Genomic DNA, 23910 nt, shown 5'->3' with positions numbered 1-23910 from the left:
TATCATTTTGTTATAATATCTTCATTGCTGTTCTTCCATGCTGAACCCTACTCATTCTTTCACAGCCATAATCTAATTTTTTGCAATATATCTGCCAAAATCCATTTACTATTAAATAAGATTCCATTCAGTCTTTCATTCCAAATAATCCACATTACATAAAATAATTTCTTACCTACCCTTCTCATACATTCTTTCTTCTTGTTCTTATAATATCCATATACAATCGTATTCATATCTAATTTTTTATGTCATTGATATTCTCAAAACAAATTTCCAGAGTTTCACAACTCTTTCACATTTCAAAAAAGCATGTTCTGTTGTCTCTTTTTCCCTACAAAATGAACACAGTCTTTCAGCTTTCTTTTTATATGACATGCTCTTCTTTATTGGTAACTTATTTGTTACCAGTCTCCATGAGAAATTCCAACACTATGCTGTCTTGGTATACCACTTTTTCCTCAAATTTTCTGGTAAAATTCCCTATGTATTTACACAAAAATATTTTTTTTCTTCACATTATTATACCACATCCCTCTGTTTTCTTGATCATTTTTAATTTCTTTATTTATATATTATATATCACTTTTTCATCTCCCAGAATGGTATATACTTACATTTAAACATTCTCATTATTAAGTTTTCATTTTCTTCCTTGACTCACTTTAATACTTTATACAAGTTTAAAGAAGCTGAATAAACAGATGGATTTTGTTATCCCAATCCCTCTTCGTCTTCACTTTTATAAAATGCGCCTCTTTTCACAGGGTTTAATGTTGAAATTCTTATGAAAGAAAACACCAATTGCGCAATTTCTTTTTCATTGTGTTTATCAAACCCTGGAACTGTATTATAACATTGTTTTCCCAAATGCTATTCCTAGCAAAGACATTCCTTGAAAAAACACAACCCCCCAATTTTTAACACATCGCCCAAACCCTTAATTTTATCTTCATTAAAGGTCATTCCCATTTCCTCTAAACATCTGTCTAGACAAACCAGCATTTCCCCTCTTCCATATTTTGTTTTTATCACCTACAGCTATATCATCTGCATATGTCAAAAGTACTAGAATCACCACCACTTTTTGCATCACACATTTAACATCTTTATTTTTGTAAGCTACTTCACTCACTATCACATTCATTACTGATGCAAACAATATTTCACTCATGGGACATCCTTGTTTTATACTTCAGTTCATAAATATTTCTTTACTCACCCACCAATTCACTAACACTTACACTCTATTATTTTGATATGTTGACATATACACTCACCTAATTCTTTTGCCTATTCCATACTTCTTCATAACATCTGACAAAGCATCATGTCCTACGACATCAAATACCTGACTAATATGATATACGATAAGTTTCACATCTACCTTTTGCTTATATCATCCACAATTTTTCCTCGCAGCCAATAACAATTCTTGACATCCCTTCCCTTTATACTATATATATATTTTTTCTTCCATGATATCCTTCTTCCTTATTCCTTCTGTTCTTCTCTGTATTATTCTCATAAAAATTATAAATTGTGTTATTTAGTATGATGGATCTTCAGTTTTTTATTTAATTCTTATCATCTTTCTCCTATATAAATTTTAATATCCCTCTACATAACTCTTCATAAACAAACCCTTCCTTTAACCATTTATTCAATACATTTCAAAATACTCTGTTTGCCACTCAACTAATTTTTTGTACATTCCATACCCTACACCATCTGGGCCTGATACTGATTCAATATTTCCCTTACTAAGTACTTTGTCCAATTCATTAATAATAAACATTTCTTTTTTCAAATTCCTCAGCTCTTTCTTTATTTTCCCTTCTCTCTTATTTTTGTCCTTTCTGCTCTTATACATATTTTCCACATGCTGCACTACAATGCTCATAATGTGCGCTTGTGTTATTTTTCCTTTTACATTTTTCATTCCCTTCATTATACTAATATCTTTCTTTCCTATTTCACCCAGGTATGTATATACCTTCTCCCTTGTAAATAATTTCTCTGCCTAACCAGTAATTCCTTATTTTTTTCTTGATTTCTTTTATGTATTTCTTTTTCTATTTCATAATTCTGTTTCTTGTATTGTTCTTTAAATTATCTAGTACAGTTCTATGTTCACTTTCTCTTCCTATCTTGCATCATCTTGTTTAAAAAAAAACAGTTTTTAAACTTCTTTCTGAATTCAGTCCACCATTCACACTATTTATATAGAAGTCCTTCATGATTATATGATCCTCCCATATACTTCACGCTCTCCAATTTCAGTCCATAATTTCTCATTTATTCTTTTTATTCTCTTTCCTATTTTAATAAACTCAGTTTCATCCATCACCTCCATCCATATTTTAAATGGTCTGAAAAACCCATTACATCTGTATCACCATCATCTAGCCCCAAGCCTTCTGATAATACAAAATAATCAATTTCAAATACAAGTGCTCCCCTTCTATATGTCCATTGACTTTTGTTCCACATCAGTAGTTTACCACATCTTATCACTTCCAGTATTTCTTTACATCTTTGTCATTCTTTTTAAATTTTTACTTGAATCCCAATAAAATTCCCTGCAAGTATAATTTTCATGTTAACTACAACATAATCTCATACTTGATGAAATAGATTTTGTAAATATGTTCTCTCCATCGCACATTCACAACAGTTAACCTACCCAGCCTTACCAATGTTACATCTAGTATTTTCATTATTTTTTTCTTTTTACACAAGACAGCCATTCCAGAACATTTTCTACCTTTGTTCCATATTATATTTCCACCCCGCATTTTTTCTGTTTGCAGTCTTTCTTCACTTTTCAGGCATCTTACATACTGTAAAAGATAAACATCCACATCACATTTACACCGCCATTCCAGTATCCCTATCCTTCTTAAAGTGTTAACAATGTTGTTGTGTCTTTCAGCTTATCCTGGTTAGGGGTCGCCACAGTGGAACTCCGGTCCGCTAATGTTTGGTAGTGGATTTTTACGTGCCGAGTTACCAGCCCTGATGCACAGCCTTCAATGAAGGCACGCCCATTCATGCATGCCTCCACACAGAAGACGCTCTAGCTGAGAATCAAACAAGACAACGTCTTGCTGTGAGGTGACAACACTACCGCAGCACGACTACCAAAGTACTCTAAAACTGTTACTTCTCTTTCTTTTTAAGATTAGGGGAAATATTTTCATTTTCTTATTTTTACTCTTTCCCCAATGTAGTAGTTTCCCTGTGTTTTATAGTCAAATAATCATTGATCCCCAATATCAGATTTTTAATGGGCTAGAACTTAAAAAATATATTAGTGTTAGTCCCTTCTCCTGACATATCTTCCTGCATGCACTGTCTCTTTCTGTCTTCTCATTTTTCTCCCTCCATATTTTTTCTTCTTCTGTCAAGTTCTGTCATCTTGATCTATAATTTTCTCTTTCACCATTTTAACTTTCAAATGCAAACTACCAAATTATCATTTTCGTCCTTAAGGTCCTTCCACCTTGTTTGAATTTGCTCAATGTTTATAAAATGAGAATTCATATACATATATATATATATATATATATATATATATATATATATATGTGTGTGTGTGTGTGTGTGTGTGTGTGTTTGTGTGTAACATCTGCAGCTGTTTTTTTTTTTTGTGCGTCTTGAGTTTGCAGTTTTTAAACATTTCTTGTTGTGCCATTTCAGTGTTGTCTTCTTGCTGTTTTTAATTTCGGTCATATGTTAATGTTAATTCAGTAAACTGAAGTAGACCTATGTTTTATATAAATATATATATATATATATATATATATAAATATATATATATATATATATATATACACACATTTGTGTGTATGTGGGGGGGGGTGGATTATGTGCATATTTATATCTGTATTTGTGTTTATACATATGCACATTATATATATATATATATATATATATATATATATATATATATATATATATATATATATATATATATAGGTTTACCATCATAATGTCGAGTGCACATTGCTCGACACTGCAAATGTGAACACCGACCTGCGACTGCTGAAAATGCCAAATGTTGATGCTCCTAACAGCCAAATCTCATCCCCTTTTTGACCCATGTTAGCACTTGTTTTTAGGTGTAGAGCAGTCAGAAATGTCAATGTTCAGTGTTTTTGCGACATTTTGACCGATCGGCATTATGGGATTCGCTTAAAGGTGTCGCTCATATGCTGTGTCGAGCAATGTGCAGTGAACATTATGATGGTAAACTATATATATATATATATTAGCTGGTGAAAGGAAATGTAGTCAAAGGTTCATTGATTCCATCCTTACAGAAAATCCTAGTATTATAAGCAAAGAATTAATGCAGTTACTGCAAATATGTTTTCTTTTTTTTTCTTCCTTTGGCTTTTTTTTTACTTTGGTTCTTTTAATTTAAAATGCAGAATTTAAGTCCAAAGCATGATATAATGAAGTATAATTAACAATATATTGTTGTTAATGTTTTACTAATAAACAGACAAATAGTAAGATGGCAGTTTGCCAGACAGATAAATAGTTTAGATATATATTTGATAGATACTAATATTTTCATGTTATATTTGCACTTATGTACACATAGGTACTGTTGCTAAGATGTACAAACGCTAGTTCAAAACAGCATAAAACCAGAATGATATACTATCTATGTAACAAAACATAAACATTTATGCAATTTTACAGGGGGGGGCAACCTCACGCTCTTATATCCATATGAAGACTGCATCTCCATAACATTCTTATTTAAATAACCATTCCCAAACATCTATATAACTATAAAGTGAGAACATTTAAGCATACAAAATGTATGTGTATTCTGAAGTCACTAGATCTAGTCATCTCACAAAGCTGTCCTGTATCTATCCATTAAGGTAGGTTTGGCCCTACAACTATAATACATAACTGTGATAATAATCTTTTTGACATAATCTTAGCCTCCCTTACCTCCACCATCACCTTATCCATCTGGGACAATCTGACCTAATGACTGAGCCTATCTACAGGGATTTACTCTTCTTTAACAAGGCATCTATCCATTGTTTCTCTTCATTACCTAGGCTCCATAGAGTGGCCCACGTCCCTAGTTCTTGCCCCACCAATAGTTATACTCAGTGCTAAATAATGCTTTTACAATACCATATTGCTTGTCAAAGATACAAGCAGCACACTCACCTTTGTTGTAGAAGTTTGTGGGTTCTATTCCCATGCAAGAGCAACCAAGTTCCATCGGGGGCTTGAGTTGGTGGTGGGGGAAATCTCATGGTATCCATTGAAAAAATGTACATATTTACAGGCATATATAAACACATTTCTATTTTTTAGTATTTATCATTTTGTTATAATATCTTCATTGCTGTTCTTCCATGCTGAACCCTACTCATTCTTTCACAGCCATAATCTAATTTTTGCAATATATCTGCCAAAATTTATTTTTTATTAAATAAGATTCCATTCAGTCTTTCATTCCAAATAATCCACATTACATAAAATAATTTCTTACCTATCTCATACATTCTTTCTTCTTGTTCTTATAATATCCATATACAATCATATTCCTTTATTTTTATGTCATTGATATTCTCAACAATTTCCAGAGTTTCACAACTCTTTCACATTTCAAAAAACGCTTTTTCCTACAAAATGAACACAGTCTTTCAGCTTTCTTTTTATACATGCTCTTCTTTATTGGTAACTTATTTGTTACCAGTCTCCATAGAAATCAACACTATGCTGTCTTGGTATACCACTTTTCCTCAATTTTCTGAAAATTCCTATGTATTTACACAAAAATATTTTCTTCACATTATTATACCACATCCCTCTGTTTTCTTGATCATTTTAATTTCTTTATTTATATATTATTTATCTTTTTCTCTCCCAGAATGGTATATACTTACATTTAAACATTCTCATTATTAAGTTTTCGAGTTACCAGCCCTGATGCACAACCTTCAACGAAGGCATGCCCATTCACGCATGCCTCCACACAGAAGACACTCTAGCTGAGAATCAAACAGGACAACGTCTTGCAGTGAGGCGACAACGCTACCGCAGCACGACTACTAAAGTACTCTAAAACTGTTACTTTTCTTTCTTTTTAATATTAGGGGAAATATTTTAATTTTCTTATTTTTCCTCTTTCCCCAATGTAGTAGTTTCCCTGTGTTTTATAGGCAAATAATCCTTGATCCCCAATATCAGATTTTTAATGGGCTAGAACTTAAAAAAAATATTAGTATTAGTCCCTTCTCCTGACCTATCTTCCTGCATGCACTGTCTCTTTCTGTCTTCTCATTTTTCCCCTCCATATTTTTTCTTCTTCTGTCAAGTTCTGTCATCTTGATCTATCATTTTCTCTTTCACCATTTTAACTTTCAAATGCAAACTACCAAATTATCATTTTGGTCCTTAAGGTCCTTCCACCTTGATTGAATTTGCTCAATGTTTATAAAATGATATTCATAAATATATATATATATATATATATATATATATATATATATATATATATATATATATGTGTGTGTTTGTGTGTAACATCTGCAGCTGTTTTTTTTTTTTTTTGTGTGTCTTGAGTTTGCAGTTTTTAAACATTTCTTGTTGTGCCATTTCAGTTTTGTCTTCCTGCTGTTTTTAATTTCGGTCATATGTTAATGTTAATTCAGTAAACTGAAGTGGACCTATGTTTTATATCTATATATATATATATATATATATATATATATATATATATATATATATATATATACATACATATATATATATATATATATATATATATATATATATATATATATACACATTTGTGTGTATGTGGGGGGGCGGATTATGTGCATATTTATGTCTGTATTTGTGTTTATACATGTGCACATTTTATATATATATATATATATATATATATATATATATATATATATATATATATATATATATATATATATGTATAGGTTTACATTCATAATGTCGAGTGCACATTGCTCGACACTGCAAATGTGAACACCGACCTGCGACTGCTGAAAATTCCAAACGTTGATGCTCCTAACAGCAAAATCTCATCCCCTTTTTGACCCATGTTAGCACTTGTTTTTAGGTATAGAGCAGTCAGAAATGTCAATGTTCAGTGTTTTTGTGACATTTTGACCAATCGGCATTATGGGATTCGCTTAAAGGTGTCGCTCATATGCTGTGTCGAGCAATGTGCAGTGAACATTATGATGGTAAACTATATATATATATATATATATATATATATATATATATATTTCTCTAACTTACAGTTTAAAATATATGCTATAATAGCATAAATGCTTAAACAACAAAATTGTTTCACTTATTTTTGTCAATAGAATAATATTCAACTGTAATAAAATGGTGGCATTACCAGATATCATATATTTAATCTAATCAGTTTTCTTGAAACTACTTTTATCATTGACAAAACAAGAAAATATTTTTGTCAGATTTTTATGATGCAGTCTTCAACCTATGATGAACCCACAGTATTGCAAACTATCTGTGTTATATGTTGTCGGACTGGGTGCTCCTGCTCCCCACTATTCACAGTATTGCAAACTATCTGTGTTATATGTTGTCTGACTGGGTGCTACCTGCTCCCCACTATTCACAGTATTGCAAACTATCTGTGTTATATGTTGTCTGACTGGGTGCTCCTGCTCCCCACTATTCACAGTATTGCAAACTATCTGTGTTATATGTTGTCTGACTGGTGCTACCTGCTCCCACTATTCACAGTATTGCAAACTATCTGTGTTATATGTTGTCTGACTGGGTGCTCCTGTTCCCACTATTCACAGTATTGCAAACTATCTGTGTTATATGTTGTCTGACTGGGTGCTACCTGCTCCCCACTATTCACAGTATTGCAAACTATCTGTGTTATATGTTGTCTGACTGGGTGCTCCTGCTCCCCACTATTCACAGTATTGCAAACTATCTGTGTTATATGTTGTCTGACTGGGTGCTACCTGCTCCCCACTATTCACAGTATTGCAAACTATCTGTGTTATATGTTGTCTGACTGGGTGCTCCTGCTCCCCACTATTCAGAGTATTGCAAACTATCTGTGTTATATGTTGTCTGACTGGGTGCTCCTGCTCCCCACTATTCACAGTATTGCAAACTATCTGTGTTATATGTTGTCTGACTGGGTGCTACCTGCTCCCCACTATTCACAGTATTGCAAACTATCTGTGTTATATGTTGTCTGACTGGGTGCTACCTGCTACTATTCACAGTATTGCAAACTATCTGTGTTATATGTTGTCTGACTGGGTGCTACCTGCTCCCCACTATTCACAGTATTGCAAACTATCTGTGTTATATGTTGTCTGACTGGGTGCTACCTGCTCCCCACTATTCACAGTATTGCAAACTATCTGTGTTATATGTTGTCTGACTGGGTGCTCCTGCTCCCCACTATTCACAGTATTGCAAACTATCTGTGTTATATGTTGTCTGACTGGGTGCTCCTGCTCCCCACTATTCACAGTATTGCAACTATCTGTGTTATATGTTGTCTGACTGGGTGCTCCTGCTGCCCACTATTCACAGTATTGCAAACTATCTGTGTTATATGTTGTCTGACTGGGTGCTCCTGCTCCACACTATTCACAGTATTTCAAACTATCTGTGTTATATGTTGTCTGACTGGGTGCTCCTGCTCCCCACTATTCACAGTATTGCAAACTATCTGTGTTATATGTTGTCTGACTGGGTGCTACCTCCTCCCCACTATTCACAGTATTGCAAACTATCTGTGTTATATGTTGTCTGACTGGGTGCTACCTGCTCCCCACTATTCACAGTATTGCAAACTATCTGTGTTATATGTTGTCTGACTGGGTGCTACCTGCTCCCCACTATTCACAGTATTGCAAACTATCTGTGTTACATGTTGTCTGAGTGGGTGCTCCTGCTCCCCACTATTCACAGTATTGCAAACTATCTGTGTTATATGTTGTCTGACTGGGTGCTCCTGCTCCCCACTATTCACAGTATTGCAAACTATCTGTGTTATATGTTGTCTGACTGGGTGCTCCTGCTCCCCACTATTCACAGTATTGCAAACTATCTGTGTTATATGTTGTCTGACTGGGTGCTACCTGCTCCCCACTATTCACAGTATTGCAAACTATCTGTGTTATATGTTGTCTGACTGGGTGCTCCTGCTTCCCACTATTCACAGTATTGCAAACTATCTGTGTTATATGTTGTCTGACTGGGTGCTACCTGCTCCCCACTATTCACAGTATTGCAAACTATCTGTGTTATATGTTTGACTGGGTGCTCCTGCTCCCCACTATTCACAGTATTGCAAACTATCTGTGTTATATGTTGTCTGACTGGGTGCTCCTGCTCCCCACTATTCACAGTATTGCAAACTATCTGTGTTATATGCTGTCTGACTGGGTGCTACCTGCTCCCCACTATTCAGAGTATTGCAAACTATCTGTGTTATATGTTGTCTGACTGGGTGCTCCTGCTCCCCACTATTCACAGTATTGCAAACTATCTGTGTTATATGTTGTCTGACTGGGTGCTCCTGCTCCCCACTATTCACAGTATTGCAAACTATCTGTGTTATATGTTGTCTGACTGGGTGCTCCTGCTCCCACTATTCACAGTATTGCAAACTATCTGTGTTATATGTTGTCTGACTGGGTGCTCCTGCTCCCCACTATTCACAGTATTGCAAACTATCTGTGTTATATGTTGTCTGACTGGGTGCTCCTGCTCCCCACTATTCACAGTATTGCAAACTATCTGTGTTATATGTTGTCTGACTGGGTGCTCCTGCTCCCCACTATTCACAGTATTGCAAACTATATGTGTTATATGTTGTCTGACTGGGTGCTCTTGCTCCCCACTATTCACAGTATTGCAAACTATCTGTGTTATATGTTGTCTGACTGGGTGCTCCTGCTCCCCACTATTCACAGTATTGCAAACTATCTGTGTTATATGTTGTCTGACTGGGTGCTACCTGCTCCCCACTATTCACAGTATTGCAAACTATCTGTGTTATATGTTGTCGGACTGGGTGCTACCTGCTCCCCACTATTCACAGTATTGCAAACTATCTGTGTTATATGTTGTCTGACTGGGTGCTCCTGCTCCCCACTATTCACAGTATTGCAAACTATCTGTGTTATATGTTGTCTGACTGGGTGCTCCTGCTCCCCACTATTCACAGTTTTGCAAACTATCTGTGTTATATGTTGTCTGACTGGGTGCTCCTGCTCCCCACTATTCACAGTATTGCAAACTATCTGTGTTATATGTTGTCTGACTGGGTGCTCCTGTTCCCCACTATTCACAGTACTGCAAACTATCTGTGTTATATGTTGTCTGAATGGGTGCTCCTGCTCCCCACTATTCACAGTATTGCAAACTATCTGTGTTATATGTTGTCTGACTGGGTGCTCCTGCTCCCCATTATTCACAGTATTGCAAACTATCTGTGTTATATGTTGTCTGACTGGGTGCTCCTGCTCCCCACTATTCACAGTATTGCAAACTATCTGTGTTATATGTTGTCTGACTGGGTGCTACCTGCTCCCCACTATTCACAGTATTGCAAACTATCTGTGTTATATGTTGTCTGACTGGGTGATCCTGCTCCCCACTATTCACAGTATTGCAAACTATCTGTGTTATATGTTGTCTGACTGGGTGCTCCTGCTCCCCACTATTCACAGTATTGCAAACTATCTGTGTTATATGTTGTCTGACTGGGTGCTACCTGCTCCCCACTATTCACAGTACTGCAAACTATCTGTGTTATATGTTGTCTGACTGGGTGCTCCTGCTCCCCACTATTCACAGTATTGCAAACTATCTGTGTTACATGTTGTCTGACTGGGTGCTACCTGCTCCCCACTATTCACAGTATTGCAAACTATCTGTGTTATATGTTGTCTGACTGGGTGCTACCTGCTCCCCACTATTCACAGTATTGCAAACTATCTGTGTTATATGTTGTCTGACTGGGTGCTCCTGCTCCCCACTATTCACGGTATTGCAAACTATCTGTGTTATATGTTGTCTGACTGGGTGCTCCTGCTCCCCACTATTCACAGTATTGCAAACTATCTGTGTTATATGTTGTCTGACTGGGAGCTACCTGCTCCCCACTATTCACAGTATTGCAAACTATCTGTGTTATATGTTGTCTGACTGGGTGCTCCTGCTCCCCACTATTCACAGTATTGCAAATTATCTGTGTTATATGTTGTCTGACTGGGTGCTCCTGCTCCCCACTATTCACAGTATTGCAAACTATCTGTGTTATATGTTGTCTGACTGGGTGCTACCTGCTCCCCACTATTCACAGTATTGCAAACTATCTGTGTTATATGTTGTCTGACTGGGTGCTCCTGCTCCCCACTATTCACAGTATTGCAAACTATCTGTGTTATATGTTGTCTGACTGGGTGCTACCTGCTCCCCACTATTCACAGTATTGCAAACTATCTGTGTTATTTGTTGTCTGACTGGGTGCTCCTGCTCCCCACTATTCACAGTATTGCAAACTATCTGTTATATGTTGTCTAACTGGGTGCTACCTGCTCCCCACTATTCACAGTATTGCAAACTATCTGTGTTATATGTTGCCTGACTGGGTGCTCCTGCTCCCCACTATTCACAGTATTGCAAACTATCTGTGTTATATGTTGTCTGACTGGGTGCTCCTGCTCCCCACTATTCACAGTATTGCAAACTATCTGTGTTATATGTTGTCTGACTGGGTGCTCCTGCTCCCACTATTCACAGTATTGCAAACTATCTGTGTTATATGTTGTCTGACTGGGTGCTCCTGCTCCCCACTATTCACAGTATTGCAAACTATCTGTGTTATATGTTGTCTGACTGGGTGCTCCTGCTCCCCACTATTCACAGTATTGCAAACTATCTGTGTTATATATTGTCTGACTGGGTGCTACCTGCTCCCCACTATTCACAGTATTGCAAACTATCTGTGTTATATGTTGTCTGACTGGGTGCTCCTGCTCCCCACTATTCACACTATTGCAAACTATCTGTGTTATATGTTGTCTGACTGGGTGCTACCTGCTCCCCACTATTCACAGTATTGCAAACTATCTGTGTCATATGTTGTCTGACTGGGTGCTCCTGCTCCCCACTATTCACAGTATTGCAAACTATCTGTGTTATATGTTGTCTGACTGGGTGCTCCTGCTCCCCACTATTCACAGTATTGCAAACTATCTGTGTTATATGTTGTCTGACTGGGTGCTACCTGCTCCCCACTATTCACAGTATTGCAAACTATCTGTGTTATATGTTGTCTGACTGGGTGCTCCTGCTCCCCACTATTCACAGTATTGCAAACTATCTGTGTTATATGTTGTCTGACTGGGTGCTACCTGCTCCCCACTATTCACAGTATTGCAAACTATCTGTGTTATATGTTGTCTGACTGGGTGCTCCTGCTCCCCACTATTCACAGTACTGCAAACTATCTGTGTTATATGTTGTCTGACTGGGTGCTCCTGCTCCCCACTATTCTCTTCTTACCCCTTTGCTCTCTTTATTTTCATTTGTTTATTGGCTGATTGTATTGACAAATATATGCAGCATGTGCTGATGTGAACATTTTTGCCTTATCTTCATATTCCTTTACAACTTTCATAAGGCCCCATCCCTAGTGGCAAATGTATATCTTGAAAACTGTCAGAAAATAGTTAAGTGCTGACTCATTTCATAAGTTGAGGGATGATATTGGGTCTATTGAAACATTTCCTACTATGAACACATTTTTTCACATTTAGCTTGTATCCTGTCATCCAACAATCCATAGGATCCTTCCACAGCTCATGTCACTCAGATTGCAAACACTTTTATTTGTATTCATGCAGACTTCAGTTTTGTCTTTGTCTTATTTTCTCATTTGTCTATAGAGTGGGCTTCATTCCTTCTTCACAGGAGGATACTATGAAAAGTTTCCATCTTACGTATCTGGCAGGGTGCATGGATAATATTGAACAATTACTGAATCACAGCTTTATAATCTTTATCATTCAGAATGGTTGAATATAAAAAGTTTGGCAGTTTCTCTGGACATTCTGTCTATGATTGTTACAAGGATTACGATTTTTATTATTGCTAATTTTAAAGTTCAGTATGACATTTTTCATCTTATCCAGTAAGTCTCTGAAATATACTAACATAATCTGTTTCTGAATTTAGTTAACATTTGTTAACTGGGAAAGTCCGACTTGGAATGAGCCAATTTTTAGTGGAGGCCAGGGGAGAAATGCTCCAGATGCATGTCTTTGTAATGTGGGGAAACCAGAACACCCAGAGGAAACCCACACAAATGCAGGGAGGACATGTAGACTCCACACAGAAGGCACCCCAGCCAAGAATTAAACCACTGAACCTCTTGCTGTGATGCGACAATTCTACCACTGCACCACTGCGCCGTCCTACCAATGGCAGATTTTTGTAATTAAAAACATTCTTAAGGGCCAGCGATAACAAATATATCTATGCTCTTTTGTACATGGACTATTTAATCCGCAGCACTATTATAACCCTTGGAAACTATTCATGACAAAATGTCTGCAAAAATATCTTTTACTCCATAAAGACTTTTTGTAATATTAAAGACTTTTTGTAATATTCTAAATCTTATGTGTAAGAATGTTCCAAATCCATAAATGGTACAGTAGCAGAGAGATTCCAAACCCATAAGCACAGCAGCATACATCCTTCATGAATGTCCTGTTGTTATCCTTCTCACACAAGTGCAGCACATGTTTCTCATTACATGGAATGATGCTGTTACATAATCTTACTAATTACTATTAATTAATTTTCCACTTCTTTTAACCGTACAATGTGCTTAGCATATGCTTGTTTGAGCCCTTTTAGCAAAAGAAGAGAATATATGTCAGTGAAATAGAAATCTCTTTAACTTCCAGCTTTCCAATAGCTAAAAATAACAGACAAGGTTTATTATATTAAATTGTTTATTTATCATGTCAGATAGGTTTCCCAGTCTTGCTCATGTTCATATTTACAAGTGACTTTGTAGTTTATCTATACTTTGAAGTATTTATATGCCTTATTTCCTATTGTACTCTCTTACCTTTACTTTCACACTTGTTTTGTAGCGTTTGCTTAACAGTTATATTGTTCTCTGTTCATCTTTCAAAATATTTATTTTGAATCAGTCTTATTTACTAGCTGGTTGTTGAAGTGATTTGATGACATTACTCAGGTAATGTATGACTTTACTATATTCTAACACCTCTTACAAAAGTTACTTGCATATATTACTAATACATATTGTCTTATGCTTTTATGAATGGTTATTTCCAATATGGGATAAATATAAATCATATCATTTCAGGTATAAAAATATTTATAGTGGATGATTATGGTCTATTTGGAGAAACCAATGCCAGTTTTACAGTCTAGATTTAGGTATCCTTCTCTCTCTCTGTCTCTCTCTTTCTCTCCATCCTTACAATTTCCAGATTTTCTTTTCTTTTTTGTGTGTGTGTATTATTGATATACAAGGGAAAGTAATTATTGGTCCCATGTCTTAGTCTTTTTTTATATAAGAGAAGTGGAGATGCATTGTCTAGTCTCCACACATGTTAAATTGTTTGTTAGTCATCAGTTGTCTGCATCTTCACTAATCTCTTACCTGTTATACAAATTAAGTCAAACCTGCTTCCACAGACTGTTATACCATTATTTTATTTCATGGTTTTGGACAGTGGAAATTATTTTAAGATAATTTATGTAGTGTAGTCAATGCATTTAATCTCAAATTCAAACTGCAAAGAAAATACAAGATTATAATATTATGTATTACCAAATAAAATGCATACACATTTCACAAATTTTATTGGATTTTCTATGGCTTTTTCATGGTAAAATAACACTAATGTCAAATATAATATGAGAGTGACATTGCATATTTTAAGAAATTATTTTACTGCAAATGGACTGATTTCTTTTTGTTCCGGTGATTGTGGTGATCCCTTACTTCCTGCTAGACAGGAAGAATCTAGGACAGGTTCTTTGTTTTACACTTTTTATTAAACAAAATGTAAAATTTATAAACATTATGCTGTGCACTCTATTTGTGAATACTATAAACACACCCTTTTTTGGGAGTGTAATTTCATTTATATGAGCCTTCCTGTGGGAATGCGTACAAGGCAAATGTATGCATTAGGTGTTTTACTCAAGTTGATGGGATTTTCATCCAGTCTAATATCCTCCAATCCTTTGCGAACATAGGTGAGGTCTTTACTGTTGCAGAAGGTATCTTCATGCATCTCTTGAATATTGTTGTTCTAAATGGAAATGAATAATTAGAAGGTTAACACATTGTTTTTATATGTCAAATATCAAAGCGAGCTTCAGAAATAACGTTTTATTGCACCTCTTAAAATTGTTCATGGCTTTAATACTAATGTACTAATCTAGATGATACAGCAGCTGTTAGTGGCAGGCTTGATCTCTGTAAATTATTACTAGTTCAGTGAGCACTAGTCAATTTTAATCAAGAATAAATGATGTTTAAGCTTAGAAACTACCATTTTATTTTACTTAAAATTTAGAGGACTTAAATTTTTGTCATATCAACTGGAAATACAAAGGGGTTAATGTTTCATTAATCTTACTACACTGTATTGATGAGAGCAAATCTTTAATTTAATTTAACTGAAAAGAATACTACCATGAACAAATGAAAAAAAAAGACAAACGCAGTGAAAAAGCACTGTTTTTTTTATTTGGATGAATGTCTGTTGTGTTTTTGTCTTTCATAAGACCTTCTTCAGAACTAAGAAAAAAAACATCAATTACTCCCTTATATATTTAAGAACAGTCATCATGCAATACATATAAACCAGTCAAAATATGAATTACTCACTTATACCAAGTATAACAATCATCAAGAGATACTTATAAACCAACCAGCCTAGTCCATAATTATTAACTTAAAGTAAAACAACAAAAGACATAAACAACAAAAGTTATTGTACTCACCATGATGATAGATCTGTGTTTTCTGTGTTCATCTCCTTAGCATATGGGTCTTTGGATCCAAGCAGGATCTGACTTTGGCCATTCCCAAGCTCTGTATCCAGTGCTCAGGCTCTTCCCCTTACCCATAACCCCTTTGTGCTGAACAAGCTACCTTATATCAAGTTTGCCCACCTAGAATTAAACAAAAGGACACTATCTAATGAGACATAAGAAAACAGCTGTTATTCATGATCCTGAAAAAGAGCGTCTCTAAACCAAGGCCATGTCAACTTGAACAGTCAGGGGCAAAAGAAAAGTTAGAGTTGAACATATGGAAGGGGGAAGGAGGGTGGGAAGTTGAGGAAATACAGAAACAAACAACACAGAGCTAACCTTATGGTGAGCACATAACTTTCTTATCTTATGTTTTCTGTTCCTTCCATTCCTCAATGTATAGGATGGAGTGCTCAGATATTGTAACACTTAGCTCCTTTTATGGAAGGATATTCTGGAGCTGAGTCAATCCAAAAGATACTTTTGATCTAGATTAAATGTCCAATTTGTAATGTGAAGTGAAGTATGCATGTTGGACCATGTCGCCACAGCACAGATGTCATCAAGACTTACTCTAGAAAAGAAGATTGTAGAAGAAACTACAGATTTAGTTGAGTGAGCTTTTGGAGGTGTAGGCAGTGATATACCCCTTTGTTTATAACAAAAGAAATACATTTAGAAAACCAAAGGAAAAGAGTCATCTTAGATACTCCCTTTTCCATCTTGACACTGGAGTAAGAGACAAACAGCTGGTCAGTCTTAATGATGATTTTTGTCCTGTGCAAATAAAAATGTAACTGGTAATGAACATCTAGTAAATGTAATTTATATTCACCTTTGATCAAGAAATTTGGGAAAAACATTGGAAGTTTAATTGAATGATACATGATTCAGGAGTCACATTAGGAAGGAAGGGATCTCAAGCACACTCCATCTTTAAGAAAAAACAGATAGTGAGTATCAGAAGACAGGGCATGATGATCAGAAATTCTTAAGGCCAAGTTAATTGCAACTAAACAACAAAGTTTTCCTTGATTAAAAACTTTCAATCAATGTTATCTGCAGACTCAAAAGGAGACTGTCTTTCCCAGGAAATGCCCCACCACCCGAAGAGGGAAGTGTCCCTGGTCACTGTGGCTCATTGAGGAGAAAGAATGAAGGGACATCCTTGTGAGACATGTGGAAATTCCAACCACCACTGGATGTCAGTCCTTCAAATGTTTGTCAAGGATACATGAAAGGACATGGGTTGGTGTCTTATTGACCATTGGCCTGCAATTGAACAACACACATGAAACATCTTTCTAGGGAATCTAAAGTAACTGAGGCAACCATAGAGCTGAGAAGGTGAAGAATCAGTTTTGCTGGTGGTTTCTGACAGGACAAAATAGCTAGGGCATGCTGATGAAGGGATGAAATTCTTGTAGGGGAGCTATTCAGTATGAAACTCATGTCCAAAAGTGCACTGATGAATACTATGAATTGTACTGTTCAAAGCTTGGATTTCATTAGAGTCACTGAATCCCCAAGTTTGCATATAGATGAAACAACGGGTCTCTGGCTTGAATGAGTAGATCCCTGATGAGAGTATTAATGACACAGTTAACCAAACAAGGGGAACCTACAGATCCCCTGTAGACAGTGGCTAGCTACTATTAGTGCCAAACATGGTGAATACCCAGGGGCTGGTGTGAGACCAAAGGGCAGGGCTCTAAACTGAAAATGAATCAGTTATAGCCAGAAACAAATGATCCTCATGAATTGTCTGTCCCTTTTTATATGGTGGTATGCATCCTGGAGGTCAGTTGAGAACATTCAGTCATTGTCCCTTAGCTGGGGAAGAATTGACTATACTGTGACTATCTGGAATTTCATTTATTTTAGAAATCTGTTTAGGTGGCTCAGGTCTAAGATTGACCTTAGGTCCCCGTGTTTCTTTGGCTCTAAAAAGAATCTTGAATACATTTTCAATCCTCTTTAGTCTGGTGGGACCTCTTGAATAACTCAGTTGTTTAGCAGCTTCCTTATTTTTGAAGTGGTTGTTTCCCTTTGAGGGGATGATATGTTGGGGAAGTCTTTTTATGGGTATAGGAGGGGAGAGGAGGGGGATGATGTAGTCTCTGCTTTTAATCATCTGCATACATTTTTCCTGAATGATGGATATCCAGGTTGTTAGGTGCAGTCAAGCAACCATTCAGGAATGCTGCAAAGGTCTTTTGGAGAAATATCCTCTAGAGTCTTGGTTCTGTGGACCACCTCTGCCCTGATGGTGGGTCAATTATTAGAGTTTCCCTCTGTAATATGTGGGGCAGGGGCTTTGTCTCCAGAAGTGTGAGGTGTAAATCCTTGAGACTTGCAAAAGCAAATCCCATAACCTCCTCTCTAATTCCTCAAAAGGGTTCTTTGAGGAGTTATGAATTTGATCCCTATGGCAAAAAAGGGTTATCATCTTGTTCACTTATGGAATTGTTTCTTTGACTTTGAGAAAGAAAAGTGTTGTCCCTTCATAAGGGACATTAACAAAAGACATCTTAAATTGTTTCTCAGAATCACATAGCTGTACCAAGCATGTCTCCTGATGGAAATGTCAATGCTGACAGCTCTAAATGCACCATCCTTAGTGTTGGAGATAAAGCAGATGGAAACACTTGACAAAGACTGAAGGGTAGCTAACTGTGCTTCAATATGTTTTCTCTGATCTGCAGAGATTTGGAATTCTCCCTGGCCAAAACAGGTAACGTATGACAGATAATTCAACATTCTCACAGATAAAGTAGTTAAGGTGAAGACTTGCTTCTCAAACCTATCCAATACATGAGACTCTCTGTTCAGTGGATGTATGGTTGCCACCACCAATATGGATTTTACTGCAGGACTTTTGCTCCAATGAAAATGATCTTTAGGGGTGACAAGGAACTTATCTGTTTTCTTGGGATGAGTCTAGCTGTGTCCAGCTCCTATCAAGCCTTCTTAGTGATGGAACAACACAAGTCATAGATGGGCCAGAACCAAAAGCCTCGAGGAACAATGACTCATCTGAATAAGGTGTTTGGGTGGACCATCCACCTTTCTGTTTAAGGATTTCAATGACTTCTTCAAATGAAACATTCCTGATAAGGATCTGGGAGAACCCTTTCCTTCCTCAAAGTCAGTATAGGTAGTGACAGACTCCTGAGGGGAATCCAGGTGTCTCTTTTTGCATGTATGCTTCCTAACTACCTCTTCTGTGGGTTGCTCTGGGAAGGACTCATAAGACAAGATGGGTTCTCTGACTAGAGGTGGCTTGAGGCTTCTGGTTGCTACTGTCCCAATGGGACAAGAAAAGTAGGATCTAGACTGTGGGAAGTCTTGTGGGGAAGAGATGGATCTAATATCAAAACAGAAGTCTTCTCTCCAGGTTGGGAGAGCAGTCTTTTGAAAACCTTGAAAGGCAAGCTGAAAACAGATCCAGGGAGCCTAGCTGTAGAAGCTGAAACCCCAAGAGGAGGCTCAACTTGAGATTCCGTTCAGTTCTGATCTGAGGCAGACATCAAAGCTGAACTATCTAATGCCAATTCTCCAAGAAGGAGGAATGGTTCCAAAGACTGCAGTTCTGAACCTATCCTGTCAGAAATAGTACCACCTATTTAGCTCAGAGATTCAGAAGACTCTGAAGTAGAAGGAGCCATCTGAATCAAAGAGCCCATCTGTGTCAAGGAAGAACAAATCCAAGGCTCCAACATCAACCTGTCCCAGGTAGAAGTCAGATCTAGTTGTTCCAAAGCCAGGGGAAGATCAGAGAAGGAGCAATAACTGAATGAGGAGAAGAAAACATTCTCCCAGGTCCAGCTATGGCTGGAGCTGGGAGGACCCCCAACAGGATCTGAGTAAGAAGAAATCTCCTTATCATCTTATCCAGATTTACTTCACTTAAACTCCTAGAAGATCTGGCTGATCATAATGACAAATCAGAAGATGGGGTCCAGGACTGGTGCAAAGACTTTTCCTGGAAGATAGAAGAATGGAGTCTAGGTGAAAATAGCTCTGATGAGAGCCATGGAGAGGAGGTGGGGGTCCAAATACAATAAGGATCAACTTCAAAAAGAATGCAGGTTCTGAGGATTTTAGCAACTATTGGTGCCAAAGCTGAAGAGGATGTGTGCTCCAGAGATATCTTCTTTGAGAACTTAGACTTTCTTTTTCTTTATGTTTTTCTTTCTCCTTACTCTTTTTTCTTTAGACATTTCAACTGGTTTCTTGACAGGAGAAGACACAGCAGAAGTGCTTGAAGAAGCAGGATGGGCACTTTCCCTGCAATGGCTGGGAGAAACCTTTTTACAATTATCTTATTCTGACTCTCCACTTCTGCACAATAATCAAAAGCTTCACAAATGCTACAAGATGTGTCCAAATGAGCAGGGCCAAGGCACTAGATTCACTTGCAGTGAGTGTCCAACTTGGGAGCTAATGACTAAAGCCTGAAAAATGTTCCAGCATATTGATAACAGGAACACAGCAACAATCACAGCACCAAAAAATGATATACATGCATAAACACATACACACACACACACACACACACACACATATATATATATATATATATATATATATATATATATATATATATATGGTTCCCCTTCACAAGCTCGAATTGCTGAAAGCTCAAAATTCATAAGCTCGAGCCCAGAATCTCGAGTGTCAACTCGAACTTGTGAAGGGGAGACAAAAAAAAAAAAAAAAGGAAGTTTACTGACATGTATGCAGGTGGCCGAGCCCCCCTGCAGTCTCCCTGCTGAAATATACCAGCTCCGTGACCACACTATAGCGGAGGAATGGAAATTATCCCATTGTGCACTTCTGTATACAGTGCAGAACGGGAGATTTCCATCATCCCCATTGTAGTGCGATCTTGGAGTTGGTATATTTAAGTAAGGGGGTGTGGGGGGTGCAGGGGGGCTTGCCCCTCTGCAAAAACATTGTAAAGACATGTTTGCATGTCTTTTACGTCGGCTTTAGAATTTCGAGTTGCTGAAAACTCGAGATTCTGGGCTCGAGCTTATGAATTTCGAGCTTTCAGCAATTCGAGATCCTAAAGGGGAACCATATATATATATATATATATATATATATATATATATATATATATATATGGGTCCACTTTCAGATCTTGAAATACTGAATTAGAATTTTCAAATTTCAAGACTGGAATGTCAAAAGAGCAGTTGTTCAAAATTGCACCTAACAAATCTTTATTTCCCAAATCCACGGTAGGTGTGGTGCAGTGTGTAGTTTGTTTGCTGTCTCTTTAAGGGAATGTGTTCTGAGATTTCTGCATGGCAGCTGATGTCTGGTTATGTATGGAGATTCAGGTAGGTGTCTAGTTTTGCAGGATTTTGTGTATAGATGTGCTAGGTTTTATTTTTTGGGGAGAGTTGTAGGTTTAGTTTGGGCTAGGTAAGTGGGAGAGTGTGCATGTTAGTGTTGAAATTTCAGTATATCGAGACCAGAAGTATGAAACCGTAAAAACACGCAACCACACAACACCGAAATACCGTACACCATAAAACAACAGTAAAAACACAACCCTGTCCCAATATAACAACATAAACAATAATAAATAAAAACAAATAAAACAAACATATAATTTTGCTGGGGGTTGATGATTTTGGTGAAATTTTCATTTTGATGAAAATGGTGATTTTTTTGTACATGTGTAGTGTGCATGTGTGTGTGTTATTAGTGAGTGCAAGTATGACAGTGTGCAATGAGAGTGTAGGTCACGTACAAATAGGTTTTTGTTTTTTTTCAAGTTAGTGCTACATTGGAGTTGGCATATATATAAGTAGCCGGGGCTGTGAGGGGTACAGACGCAGTGTAGGGGGACTTGCCCCCCCCAGCAAAATGATATGTTTGTTTTATTTGTTTTTATTTATTATTGTTTATGTTGTTATATTGGGACAGGGTTGTGTTTTTACTGTTGTTTTATGGTGTACGGTATTTCGGTGTTGTGTGGTTGCGTGTTTTTACGGTTTCATACTTCTGGTCTCGATATACTGAAATTTGAAATTTCACTATTTTGAGATTCAGAAGTGGACCATATATATATATATATATATATATATATATATATATATATATATATATATTTTTTTTTTTTTTTTTTTCTTATAGACAACAGAGTTTCAATGCTCTAAGGGCGATGACCAAAGAAGAGAATAAATGAAGAGATTTAAAAGGAAAGGTAGTCAGAAGTAAACCCCTACTAATAGGGGAGGTAGTAAGAAGAAAAAATGTAGATAGATAGATATTGATATATATATATATATATATATATATATATATATATATATATATAGACATAGATATAGCTATAGATATAGATATAGATATAGATATACAGATATAAATATATGGCAATAAAAAGAAACTTATCTCCAAATGACCAAAAACCTGAGCACCAAAAGATCCATCCTACATTTTTGGTGGCAAATGAGATCTGAGGCAGCTTGTTCAGCACAAGGGGTTATGGGTAAGCGGAGGAGTCTGAGCACTGGATTCAAAGCTTGGGTGTGGCTTTAGTGTGGGATATTTTATTACACACATAATTGCTATGTCAGACCTTCTTTAACATCACATATTAAAAGTGAAAGGTTTGAATTTGGCTTTACATAATATTGCGTTTCCCCTTTTACCATGTCTGTGCAATCATGGAATCACTATGTATAAACATCAGAGGGTGTGCTGCCCCATGGAAGAGTTCAGAATAGCTTGCTTAACTGCAGAAATAGTCCTTGTATTTCTGATGTGTATGTGTATGTGTGTGTGTGTGTGTGTGTGTGTGTGTGTGTGTGTGTGTGTGTGTGTAAAGTCAGATCCAGCTTAGATATGGAGACCGATTTGTTGAGAAACTGACAGAACAGAGAACATCAAATCACATAACAGAATGAGTACAAAGACATTAATAAAAATGAGTAAAAAAGTACACATATAAAACTAAAATATATGGTGTGCACATATAAATCAAGTCTCCCTTATGAGGTGTGACTTTAAAATGCACTTTATATTTAAAATGGCAATTTCAACCAAGCATCCTAATAAGTATTCCGTTTGATCTATCATCTTAATTCTATTTCTGATAATTCTATTTCAACAAATCTCAACAATACCATCTAAAGCAAGAAATACTTTTTAGTAATGTATACATGTTGTAGAGTGCTTATGCAAACCTAGACCAGTTTTTTTTTTATTTCAATTTTTAATTCATATTTTCCACATAACCAGATTAAAAATGGATCATCGCAGATTCTCTTCCGCTATGGTCCAGGCCACATGAGAAATGGTAAATGCAATAGCTATCACCTCTTTTTATCATTGCCATTTGCATCACTTGCCATGCCTCCGTTTTTTGTTTTTTTTTCCTTCAAGTTTGGTATTTCTTTAGTGTGGGATATTTTATTACACACAAATTGCTATGTCAGACCTTCTTTAACATCACATATTAAAAGTGAAAGGTTTGAATTTGGCTTTACATAATATTGTGTTTCCCCTTTTACCATGTCTGTGTAATCATGGAATCACTATGTATAAACATCAGAGGGTGTGCTGCCCCATGGAAGAGTTCAGAATAGCTTGCTTAACTGCAGAAATAGTCATTGTATTTCTGATGTGTGTGTGTGTGTGTGTGTGTGTGTGTGTGTGTGTGTGTGTGTGTGTGTGTGTGTGTGTATGTGTAAAGTCAGCGTTTAAATCTTAGTTCTTTGACTAAAGGTTTATAGTGATTCAAGGATTAAGCAGGTCAAAGCAATGGTCAAA

At 36.5% G+C, this 23910-nt stretch overlaps 1 protein-coding gene across 2 annotated transcripts in view; it reads right to left on the bottom strand.

Moving 5' to 3' along the window:
• Window positions 1–14914: 14914 nt before the first annotated feature.
• The window catches only part of EPYC (epiphycan), a 316403-nt gene continuing 307407 nt past the window's right edge, over window positions 14915–23910 (bottom strand). For both annotated transcript variants that reach the window (XM_044087857.1, XM_044087858.1), the window contains one exon: window positions 14915–15386. In XM_044087857.1, coding sequence (XP_043943792.1) covers window positions 15216–15386 — 171 coding nt within the window. In that variant the 3' untranslated portion in view covers window positions 14915–15215. The remainder of the gene's footprint in view (window positions 15387–23910) is intronic.

Source organism: Protopterus annectens, chromosome 11.part0 (genome assembly GCF_019279795.1).
Source record: "Protopterus annectens isolate FY-2018-M chromosome 11.part0, PAN1.0, whole genome shotgun sequence".
Lineage (NCBI taxonomy): Eukaryota > Metazoa > Chordata > Ceratodontiformes > Protopteridae > Protopterus > Protopterus annectens.
The sequence above is the reverse complement of the archived record's forward strand: the minus strand, read 5'-3'. Positions and strand labels throughout refer to the sequence as shown.